The sequence below is a fragment of the Canis lupus genome, chromosome 25, assembly GCF_048164855.1.
Source record: "Canis lupus baileyi chromosome 25, mCanLup2.hap1, whole genome shotgun sequence".
NCBI classification, from domain to species: Eukaryota; Metazoa; Chordata; class Mammalia; order Carnivora; family Canidae; genus Canis; species Canis lupus.
This window is the reverse complement of record NC_132862.1, coordinates 14,152,256-14,164,394: the sequence shown is the minus strand read 5'-3', so window position 1 is coordinate 14,164,394 and position 12,139 is coordinate 14,152,256. Positions and strand designations below refer to the sequence as shown.

At 32.7% G+C, this 12,139-nt stretch overlaps 1 protein-coding gene across 38 annotated transcripts in view; it reads left to right on the top strand.

The window, feature by feature from the left end:
• The window catches only part of REDIC1 (regulator of DNA class I crossover intermediates 1), a 117,826-nt gene that overhangs the window by 40,938 nt on the left and 64,749 nt on the right, over positions 1–12,139 (top strand). For 37 of the 38 annotated variants that reach the window (XR_012017508.1, XR_012017505.1, XR_012017506.1 and 34 more), the window contains 3 exons: positions 1,515–1,647; positions 2,040–2,073; positions 6,085–6,221. Coding sequence is in view for 21 of the 38 variants with exons in the window: in XM_072798362.1 (XP_072654463.1) it covers positions 1,515–1,647; positions 2,040–2,073; positions 6,085–6,221 (304 nt within the window). In the remaining 17 variants the exon portion in view is untranslated. The remainder of the gene's footprint in view (positions 1–1,514; positions 1,648–2,039; positions 2,074–6,084; positions 6,222–12,139) is intronic. The other variant, XM_072798348.1, reaches the window with a different exon arrangement.

Genomic DNA, 12,139 nt, shown 5'->3' with positions numbered 1-12,139 from the left:
AATAAATAAATAAACTAAATAAATAAATTGGTATGTCTTTTCTTTTATTAATCTATCTTTTGTTATATAATCCCTAGGTGAGAATTTAGAGAGGTAAAGGAAGAAGATATTTTTCCTTGCTTACAAAAGCAAAAGTTTATTAATGTTGGTGTTAGGAGGTGGTTAGGTCATGATGGTGGAGCCCTCATGAATGGAATTAGTGCTTTTATAAAGAGACCCCAGAGAGCTCTGTTTGCTCCTTTCACTGTGTGAGGACACAGGGAGAAGACAACTGTCTATGAACCAGGACACAGGCTCTCACCAGACCCTGAATCTGAGAGCACTTTGATCTTGGACTGCCTGGCATACAGACTGAGAAATAAATTTCTGTTGTTTATAACCACCCAGTCTATGGTATTGTGTTAGAGCAGCCTGAATGGACTAAGACACTTAGCTAAAAGGAAGGGCAATGGTGGAACTGGGCCTGAGAGACTGAATTGGGGACTTAAATACCACCAAGATTTTCTTCGCACTTTAGATATTAACTTTGTTCACTCAGATTATCTTTTTCATTCAGGCTTAAAATGCGACCTTAAAAAACTAATATTCCTCATCTCTCCCGTTTTGCCACAAGAAAAACACTGAGAGTTATTTCTTTGGTTTGGAGTTTTTAAATTTTATTGGAAGCATATTACCTTACCCTACTGGTGCCAGGTCCTAGCACTGGAACAGTTATTTATAACTACAAGGATGTGATCCTATCATTGATTCATCTTGGATTGGATGGCTGCTCTTAAATCAATTCTTTTTTCTAGAGACAGGGTTTATAAGAAGATAGAAAGTTCTCTATTAGAACTGTATACTTGAGGCTCTTCAGTGGCTCATTTGGCTAAACGTCCAACTCGTGGTTTCACCTCAGGTCATGATCTTGCGGTTTTGGATTAAGCCCCACATGGGCTCTGTGCTCAGCCCAAAGTCAGTCAGCTTCAGATTCTTTCTTCTTTTCCGTCTTGCTCTGTCTCTCTCTTTCTCAAATGAATAAAATAAATAAAATCTTAAAAAAAGAACTATGTAGTTGGTATGTGTATAAAAAAGCATTATCAGAAAAGGAGAAATACTTTTCTGTACTGAGCAGACCGAAGAGTAATATATCTTGTATAAGGAGAGAAAAGGCTTCTGTTTCCATAGTTTAAAAATCTAGTAAGAGATAGAATTAAGTACATTACGGTAAGTGCTATAATAGAGAATATATGTAGTACTATGGGCACGTATAACATAGCATGCGCTATAGTCTGGGGCTCAAGGAAATCTTGGAGGAAGAAAAAAAAATAGAGCTGAATCAGTATAGCTCCTTTCATGAGGAATATATAAAAGGATGAAAAAGATGATTTGAGTTATCTGTAATAGTTTTTAGTACTGTAATGACTTCTAGCATATGTGGATTATAGGTAGTTTTAGGAGATTTCTAGTTTAATGAACTTTGTATATTAAACATTGCTTTTAAAAGATTTTTAATTATAATTTTTTCATTATAGAAACTGTGAGAAAACCAATCCATGTGAATATGTATAGAGACATAAAAATGCCCCTAAGAAAGCATAATTTAGAACTTCCAATGTCACCTGACTGTGTACCATCTAACCTCTGCATTGATGATATAGAAAACAGGTAGGTTTTAGCAAGGTTGGAAATTAGGTATTTAAACAGGTCATCATCAGTACTGTTTTATTCATTAGAAATTTGTACAGAGGACTTAGTCTTCTAGCTCTAGGTTTTGTTTGGCTGTTGCCAGTATTATTTAGTTATTAAGACTTTTATCAAATGAGCTAATGGCCATATTAAATGTTTTGTATGCATAGTTTGACTTTCCTTATTCTCAAAATGTTTCTCTAGTAATGATACATTTTTTATAAAATTTGAGAATGAGTTAGAGTTCTATATATTTTCGTGTATTTGTATAGAATAGTATAACAGTTAAATGTATATAAAAAGATAGTCAAAATTTTTGCCAGCTTTTTTTAACCTTAAAATTTTCTCTTCATTTTTATACGTTATTAAAGACAAGGCAGCAAGAAACAACTTGCCCCAGTTCAGGTGAGACTTAAAATTTTTTTAAGTTACTCTAACAGTTGTGGCATGCTACCAAGTGATATAAATTTTTTCAAATATCAGGGAAAATTATTCTTTAAAAGTTTTTTTTACAGTCTTTAAAATTATTTTTGGAATTTTCAATATATAGAACTTAAGAATATTTTAACTGATTGCTTATGAGAAATGCTTTGGAGTTCTGGTAATGTAGATTAGGCCTGTGTGTACATAACATTTGTTACTGATGAGCTGAAAAAGATAATTCATTTGGAAATTCCTGCTTTGGGTTCATGTGATCCTTGAGAAATTCATCCTTCTAGCACAGTGGCCATATGATTTATATCATATTGTGATTTTCAACATTTACACTGATCCCAAGAGTTTCTTTCAATGTATTGAAAATGATTTTTTTTAGTGATTTTAATAAATTAGAAAACATATAGATTGTGATTAAACCTTCAAATTTTAAGGTCTGATGCTATGTTATATTTTTAAAAAGATTTATTTTTTTATTTTAGAGAGAGAGAAAGAGAGCAAGTATGTGCAGAGACCTGGGAGGAGTAAGGGTAGGGGAGAGAGAATCTTAAGCAGACTCTGTGCTGAGCATTCTCAGAGATAGAGATCATGACCTGGGCCAAAACCAAGAGTCAGACTGTGCCACCCAGGCATTCCAGGTCCAGTGTTATATTATTAATTATGCTTTCTTTGCTTTGAATTGTCAAAATTAAACTGCATCAGAGAATGACAATGATAATAAAATCTCTTGGAAATCTTTTTACCTGAATTGTGGGTCAGTGAATCTCAGGTTTCTTGTCATTTGGAGATGGCATGAAGCTAGGAGGTTGAGGATACCAGTAGTGAGAGAGGCAGATGGAAGGGAGCTCTTCAATATAATTCTAGTTGATAACCTCTCTTGTCTTCATAAGTCCTGTGAATTATTGATGACTAGCTTTTCCTTGAAACTTTTTCTGCAGTCCATGACCTTTTCCACTCCTATTTTGATTTTCTTCTCTAGTTTATATATTTTACCTGAGCAAATGGTTGTATCTTCTTTTCGTGTTCAGCCCTCAGTATAACAGAATAGAAAATTGCAGTTTCACTTCAACCATCTTTTTCAGCAGAATTATCTCTAATAGAAATACTACAAAACAAAATTTCATTCTCAGAATAGCATCTAGTCCTCAGAAAGTTGTATATAAAAAAAAGTAGAATTAGTAGGTACATTTGAATCACTGGTCTTAGCATTTTATATCATTGTATTTTATGATATGCTCTTTTTTTCTCATGGATTTAAAAAATACTAGTTGTGAATCACTATAGATATAGCCAAATTAGGATATCTGTTAAGTATAATAATTCCTCTTTGGTCAAAGTTTGATTGTCTACTGTGTAGAAGATTAGGAATCCAAAAACTGGAATGTTCTTTATTTTTTTTATAATAAAATTATTTTTTATTGATGTTCAATTTACCAACATACAGAATAACACCCAGTGCTCATTCCATCAAATGCCCCCCTCAGTGCCCGTCACCCATTCACCCCCACCCCCCGCCCTCCTCCCCTTCCACCACCCCTAGTTCGTTTCCCAGAGTTAGGAGTCTTTATGTTCTGTCTCCCTTTCTGATATTTCCCACACATTTCTTCTCCCTTCCCTTATATTCCCTTTCACTATTATTTATATGGAATGTTCTTTAAATGTCTTTTAAATCATCATCCTTTTATAAAATTACTGATAGTGAAATTGAAAATAGTTCAGTGTGTTTATGTTATAGTTAATGATATAATCACAGTAAATAATAGTTGGTGATGTCATGGTAGGCCCAGTAGGCATGATATGGAAAGGTTCCTGTGAATAGCAGTGCATAATTTCCGTTACATCATGGTAGTCCATTAAAGTATGAGTTGTGGTGGCTTGATTCTTCTTATGATTTGACAGATGATAACTGGTTATATGCATTTGATAAAACTATACAAATATGTTTATATAGATAGAACTGTGTATGGCTAAAATATTGTTTAGTCATTGTATTCTCTAAAGTTAAAAATCCAAAAACATCCAGATTTTAAAATTCTGAAATCTACCATAGACTATAAAAAATAGTCATTTTATTAGATTATATAGAGTTTAAAAAATAAATTTATGATTATTGTACTAATATATAATGGTAGTGGGGAAAATGGTTATATAATCATGATGTCTTATTAATGGGAATAGTTTTGAATTTCTCCCATTTTAGTATGCATTGGTTTTATGCCATACTTATGTATTTGTCATTTATAAATGATTATAATTTATAATTGTAATTTTATAAGTTATAGTTACAGATGGTACATTATATATAATATATAATGATATTGATATAATTCAATATTATTAAGTATTAAAGTATATTTTCTATTTTACAGAGACGATAAAGTATATTCTAGTGATAGATGTTAGCCATATTAATTTAAGGACCCATTAACTTTGGAATGATACAATGAAAGACATTTGTTATTCAGTTTGTATTTTATAAGATCAGAATTTTAATCCTATTAGGTAGTTTATAGGATAGAGAATGTAACTCTGTAATCTCTACTTAAATAATCTCCTATTTTTGACTGCAGGATAGGATAGGATTATCTTTGGAGGGGTAAATAATGTTGTACTTAATACACAGAAGAGAAAATTAAAAAGAGAGGTGAAAGTTCCTGTCCAAGGCATAGTGTCACATTATGAAGTATTAGAGAAGTGTTAATTGCTCATTTGGAGGGATTTCAAGAAAAGTGAAAATTAAAATGAAACTATAAAAGAGAATGAGTTGAAAAAACAGGTTAGAAGAAAAGGTGGGCTGCGGCTCACTGATCCCTAGAGAAGTAGTATTGAGCCAACATATAGTATTTTATATATATATATAAAATACAGATAAGTATATATATTATATATATATATTATTGACGTTCGATTTGCCATCATGTAGTATAACACCCAGTGCTCATCCCATCAAGTGCCCCCCTCGGTGCCTGTCACCCCATCCCCCCACCCACCTCCCCTTCTACTTCGTTCGTTTCCCAGATTTAGGAGTCTTACATGTTTTGTCACCCTCTCAAAATTTTTCCCACTCATTTTCTCTCCTTTCTCCTATAATCCTTTTCACTATATTTTATATTCCCTGCATGAGTGAAACCATATGATTGTCCTTTTCCGATTGACTTACTTCACTCAGCGTATGCTGAGTGTAGTATTCTCTTGTCTTATGATTTCTCACTTCACGGGATGACTTTGTCTCTACACCTCTGTCACTGTTCTCTGTGCCTGATAAGAAGTGTATTACCATACTTTATTTCTAGCTCTCTCTGACTTTAGACTCCCTCCCTTTTTTCTAAGACTTTCAGTATCTCTTTCTGTCTTCCTTTCTTTTTTTCCAACTTTGTGTCATTGATTGTCTTTGGACTTCTCATTTCTGTTTCATGGCTAATAAATAGAATATGCTACAGATATAAATTATTATTACTGGATAGATTAGTGTTGGGCCACTATAATATCTTACGTTTTATGTGGTTCCTTACAAATTAAGAAATGGATTACCTCATCTGTTTTCCACAGGTCTTTCCATAGGTTCCCCATTTTGCACTCAGTGATAATTGATATTTGGAAAGATTAAAAGAGTGTTCTAAAATTACTCAGTAAATGGATAAAACTGAGATAAATACAACTGTTTTTTTGGGGGAAAATTATTTTCTGTCAGAGATCATTTGCTCAAGATCCAGGTTTCCTGGGTATTTATATATATTTATATGTATAAATATATTTTTAAGCTCTGAGGAAATGGTATCAATCATAGTATCAGTTCTGTTACTTTAACAATCATTTAAATACTGATCTTGCTTTCACTGTTAGCATATTTGTTTTGTTTTCAATAAAGACAATTACTTTCTTTTAAGCTAGTAAATTCATTTTTTTTTGCATATAGATATCCACTTAGATGGCATTTTATGGTAAGTAATTTAAATCCATATACCTTTACCATTTTGGCAGGTTCTTTTTTTCTTTTTTCAGCTTAGTAAAGTTAATTATTCTAATTCCTTGGTCTCCAAATTAAATGAAAATCAAGATGTTCTCAGTCCATCATATAAAACAGCACAGTATGGGTCATTATTTGAAAGATTAAACAGGTAAGCAAAGATTTTTGAAGGAAATAAGGAAGCTCCAGCTTTCTTTCTTTGAGTTGTTAATTCAATATTAATGGCAAAAAAATTTTTTAATATAGACAAATCTAAGTAATACTTCTAGAGAAAAATAAAAGTCAAATGTAGCATTTAATTAAAATAATTTTAAGTAATTATTTTCTAATGTGTACATCTGCCTTTCATTAATATATTTAAAAAATATTTTGAAAAAAATATTTTGAGCCAAATTGCTTTGCATTTGTTTTATAATGTCCATGAATAACTATTTCATTTTCTGTATCATAAACATATTAATTTATTTTTCTTACGGTAGTTGATCAGTGCCCCTCTTTTATTTTCTATCTGTATATAAATCCTGGTTCATTGTTTTAAAATCCATTTAACTTGTAAAACCAGTTTGAATCACTCTTAGTAATCATGGTGAGAAACTTGACTCTCTGTAATCCTACCCCAGTCTTCTCATTTTAGTTAATGACACTACTATTTGCTCAGTTGCTTACACCAAAATAAAAGTTGTCCTTGACTGCTTCCTTTCCTTCAACTCCCAATATCTGTTTCATCAACAAAGTTTGACAATTCTGTATTCTAACAAACTTTAAAGTTATCTAGTCACATTTCCACCTCTATAGGTTCCATCCCAGTCTAAGCCACTACTGCCTCTTGCCTGGAGAACTGTAATAACTACCTAACAACAGGTTCTTTTTTTGTTGTTGTTTTCTCTTTATGTCCTGAGTTCAGCTCTATTAATGTATAATCAACATGCAACAAACTGAATTTATCTAAAGTGTGCACATTGAGAAGTTTTGACTGGTGTCAAATACAATGAACATATTTATCATCACTAGTATTTCCTTTGGGCATCTTTGTAATCTCTTCCTCTGGCCACTTCACATCCCTTACTTTCATCTCAAGGCAACTGCTGATCTGCTTTCTGTCACTGTTGATTAGCCTGTATTTTTCTAGAGCTTTATGTAAATGGCATCATATAATTATGTTCTCTCTTTGGTCTAGCTTCTTTCACTCAGCATAAATATTTTGAGATCTACGTTGTGTGTTGTATGTATTGATAGTTCATTTCTTTTTATTGCTGAGCAGTATTCCATTGTATGGAAATAGCACAATTTCTGTTGATACGCATTTGTTTTTTTTCCTGTAGTTTTGATTATTCCAAATAAAGCTGCTATGAAAGTTCGCGGAGAGGTCTTTGGACATATGCTTTCATTTCTCTTGGGTAAATATAAGTGGAATGATTAGGTCATATGATTGGTGTATGTGTAACTTCTAAAGACATTGGTAAAGTGTTTTCCAGAGTGGTTTATATCATTTTACATTCCTGTCACCAATGTGTGAGAGTTCAGTTGCAACACAATCTTGACAGTGTTTGGTACAGTCTATGCTCTAAGATTTAGTCAGTGGTAATAGAGAGTTCCCCCTCTATCTGAAAGTAGAACATTCCTTTTTTTTTTTTTTTAAGATTTTATTTATTTATTTGATATATATATATATAGAGAGAGATTCTGAGCTCTCAAGCAGGGAGAACAGCAGAGGGAGGAGAGGGAGTAGCAGGCTCCTGGCTGATCAGGGAGCCTGATGCTTGGCAGGATCTCAGGACACTGGGATGATGATGTGAGCTGAAGGCAGACACTTAACCACCTGAGTCACCCAGGTACCCCTGAAAGTAGAACATTCCTGTTAAACCTTTCACAAGCTGAAATGGTATTGTAAACAAAGAAGCAATTATGATTAATTTAAATGGAAAATTTTCTGAGTCTTCCCAGACCCAAAAAATAATCTCCCTGTGGCTTTTCTGATACTTTAGGACATATCTTGCAAATGGATGCACAAAATAAATTGAGATAAAGCACAGATGCTCACAGAGTTCAGAGCTGCACTAGCTTGATGCCGAGATACTGAATGTAGTTCCTGGAGAAGGAGCTTGCAATGGCCACTCTTGCCACTCAGTGTGATATGCATGCTGCCCCTTCACTGACAGCTATTTCTGCTTTTCACCTTTTTTTTTTTTTTTTTTTTTGTAAAAGTGAAAATCTTTAGATTTCCTTTGGTTAGCAAAAACAGATACTAATGTATGTCTTTTTATAAAAGGGAAGTGGCATAATGCAAGCTTCTGAAAAGCTGGGATGTCTATACCTCAGTGTGGTTTTAATTTTGCATTTCTCTCATGACTAATGATGTTGGCATCTTTTCATGTGCTTATTAACCATTTGTACATCCTTGGTGAAATGCCTGCCCTTTTATTTTTATAATTTTCTTTTTGAAGTAAGAAATGTTTTGATTTTGATAAAATTCAGTTTATTTGTTTCATTTATGAATCATGCATGTGGTATTAGAGCTAATCTTTGCCTAAACCAGGGTCATGAAGATCTCTAGTTTTCTTCTGTCTTGTAGTTTTATATATTACATTTAAGTCTATTATCCATTTTGAGTTAATTTTCATGTATGAGGTGAGGTGAGAGTCAAAATTCACTATTCTGCATTTGTGGAAATGAAAGAATATTTTTCCCCACTGAATTGCTTTGGCACCTTTGTTGAAAATCAGTTGACAAAAAATGTATTTTTTTTTCCATCTGTAATCTCAATTCTATTCTGCTGATAAGTCATTTCTACCTTTATATTAGTGCCATACTGTCTTGAATATTACAGCTTTATTGTAAGTTTTGAAATTTGGAACTGTATTAGTTCTTCAGTTTGTTCTTCTTTTTCCAGAATGTTTTGGTTCTTAGGCCTTTGCATTTACATATAAATTTTAAGATGAGCCTGTCAGTGTCTGGAAAAAAAGAGAAAGTCTACTTGGATTTTGTTAGAGATTGTATCAAATCTTTAGCTCAATTTGGGGAAAATTGCCATTGGGGAAAATTGCCATCTTAACATTAGTGATTCTTCCAATCCATGAGCATGAAATGTTTCTCCGATTATTTTTTTCAAATGTCACAGCAGCTTTCTTCAAAATAGTACCATATCTGAACTACCCCAGATGTCCATTAAGAATAATTATATGTACTCCTGCAACTAATGAAACACTGTATTTCAACTATAACAAAAATAGAATATTATATTCATACAGTGGAATAACCACACGGTAATGAAAAAGAATTAAATGCTGATACATGCAATAGTAAGCAACAGTATAGATGAGTCTCCATGCCAAAAGAAGACCACTGAATAATTCCATTTATATGAAATTCCAAGACAGGCTTGATTAATGTATGCTGACAGCAGTCAGACTGGTGGTTACTGTTGGGAGCTATACACTTGGGGGAGTGTGAGAAAACTTTCTAGTATATTTGAAATGTACCCTCCCCTCAGATTTATTAAGGTATAAATAAATCAAATACAGATACAAATAAATACAAATATATTGTATTTAAGATATTCAACATGATGATTTGATATATGTATACATTGTGAAGTGATTACCGCAGTCAAGCTAACTAGCATATTCATCACCTTATAATTACCTTTGTATGTGTATGTGGTAAGTCTACTTTAGAGATTTTGTATTAACAAATTTCACACTTGTAGTATTCATTATAGTCACTATGTTATATATTAGATCTCTATGACTTATTTGTCTTAAAACTGGAAGTTTGTACTCTTTGACTAGTGTTTCCCCATTTCTGCCATTCCCTAACTTCTGGAGTTCTACTCCTTGCTTCTTAGAATGTGACTTTTTAGATTCCACATATAGGTGAGGTTGTATGGTATTTGTCTTTCTGTATCTGACTTATTTCACTTAGCATAATGGCATCCATAGTCATCCATATTGTCACAAATGGCATGATTTTGTTCCCTTTTTTTATGGCTGAACAATATTTCATTGTATTTAATCTTCTTAAACTTCTCTTAGTATAGTGTATTGTCTTTCAATAAATAAGCCTTGTGCTTCCTTGGCTAAATTTATTCCTAAGTATTTTATTCTTTACATGCTGTTGTGAATGGTATTTATTATTTTCTTAATTTCATTTTTGTGTTGTTCATTGCTAACATTTAGAAATACAGTTTTGTTTTTTTTAAATTGGTCTTGTCTCCTATGACCTTGCTGAACTTCTTGTGAGTTCTACTAGTGGTTCTATGGATTCTTTAGGGATTTTTTTTTTTAACCATACTGGATTATGCTGTCCATAAATAGAGGTGTTTTTACCTCTCTTTTTTTAGTGAGGATGCCTTTTACTTCATTTTCTTGCCAGCTACAGTGACTAGAATCTCTAGCACAGTGTTGAATAGCAATCAGACAGGCAAGAGTGAGCATGCTTGCATTGGTCCTAGTCTTAAAGCATCTAGCCTTTCACTATTATGATGTTAGCAGTAGGTTTTTTGTAGGTGCCCTTTATCATGTTCAGGAAATTTCCTTCTATTCCTAGTTCATTGAAAGTTTTTATCATGGATTTTGTCAGATGTTCTTTTTTGTGTCCCTTGAGATTATCATGTAGTTTTTTCTCTTTATTAATATATCCTATATTTCTTTATTTTCAAATATTAAACCACCTTAGGTTCTTGGGATATAAGCTGCTTGGTCATGGTATATAATTCTTTTCATATATCATGGGATTATTTTTTGTTCTTATTTTGTTGATGAATTTTATGTCTCTATTCATGAAAATTGATTTTTTTTTCTTGTAATGTCTTTGGCTTTGGTGCTCATCTTACAGAATAAATTGGAAAGTATGTCTTTTTCTATTTAATGGAAGAATTTGTGGAGAATAAATATGGTTTTTCTTTAAATGTTTTTGCATCTGGGCTTTTCTTTCTGGGAAGATTTAACTAGTAATTTTTTAAAATATCTGTTCAGATTTTCTAATTTCTTGAGTCAATTGTAGAAATGTATGTTTTTCTAGGAATTTATCCATTTCATCTAAGTTGTGTGATTTGATAACATGAACTTGTTTATAGTATTTCCTTGAAAACTTTATTTTTATTTATTTTTAATTTATTTTTTTCTTAAAAACTTATTAATTTCTGTAGAGTCAGTAATGATTTCTCTTAATTCCAGATCTGTATCTTTGCTCCTTTCTTTCTTGGTCAGGATAGCTAAAGATTTGCTAATTTTATTGATATTTTTAAAGAACTAAGTTTTGGATTTTATCAGTTTTTTCTGTTATTTTTGTTTTCCATTTCATTGATTTTTTTTGCCTTAAAGTTCATAATTTCCTTCATAATTTCCTTCTTCTGTCTTGCTTTGAGTTTAGTTTGCCCCCCCCCTCCCTTTTGGTAGATTCTTAAAATGTAACCTTAATTTATTGATTTGATATTTTCTTGTTTAATATGGGCATTTACAACTATAGGTTTCCCTCTAACCAATGCTTAGAGGCCAATGAATACTTGGAGGTTGTGTTTAAACATCTTGAGCCAATAAGGCTTCTCCCTGTATGCAAGACCTCACATTCAGGCAGGGATGAGTAGATACCTGAGGCCCTCTCTTGACTGTGGATAGAGACTTACCCATGTGCAGCCTTTATTAGAGCTCATTATGCCTATTTGTTTCCTGGATCTCTCTATGAAATTTCTGGATTTTTATTTATTTACTTTTTCCTTCAAATATTACAGCCCCAGTTAGCTGCAGTGTTAGTTTCCTGATGGTTTGCCACCAAGATAATGATTCTTTTTGACGAATTCCTGGGCATGGGGGCTTCCCTGTTTGACTTCTAGACTACTGAGCCTTGGTAGAGCTACCAGCCATGGAGTAGTGATAGAAGGAAGGTAGCTTCCCAAGGCTAAAACTCCACAGCCTCCCACTGTTCCTACTAATGAGGTTTAGTAGTTTTTCTTGAAGTACTGCTTCTCAGTTTATTGAGAAAGGCACCTTTGATGCCTTTGTTACTCTCCAGATTGAAATGATTGTTTTTGCAAGTGTTATCTGCTTCTGTCATTACTTTTGGGGAACAGGA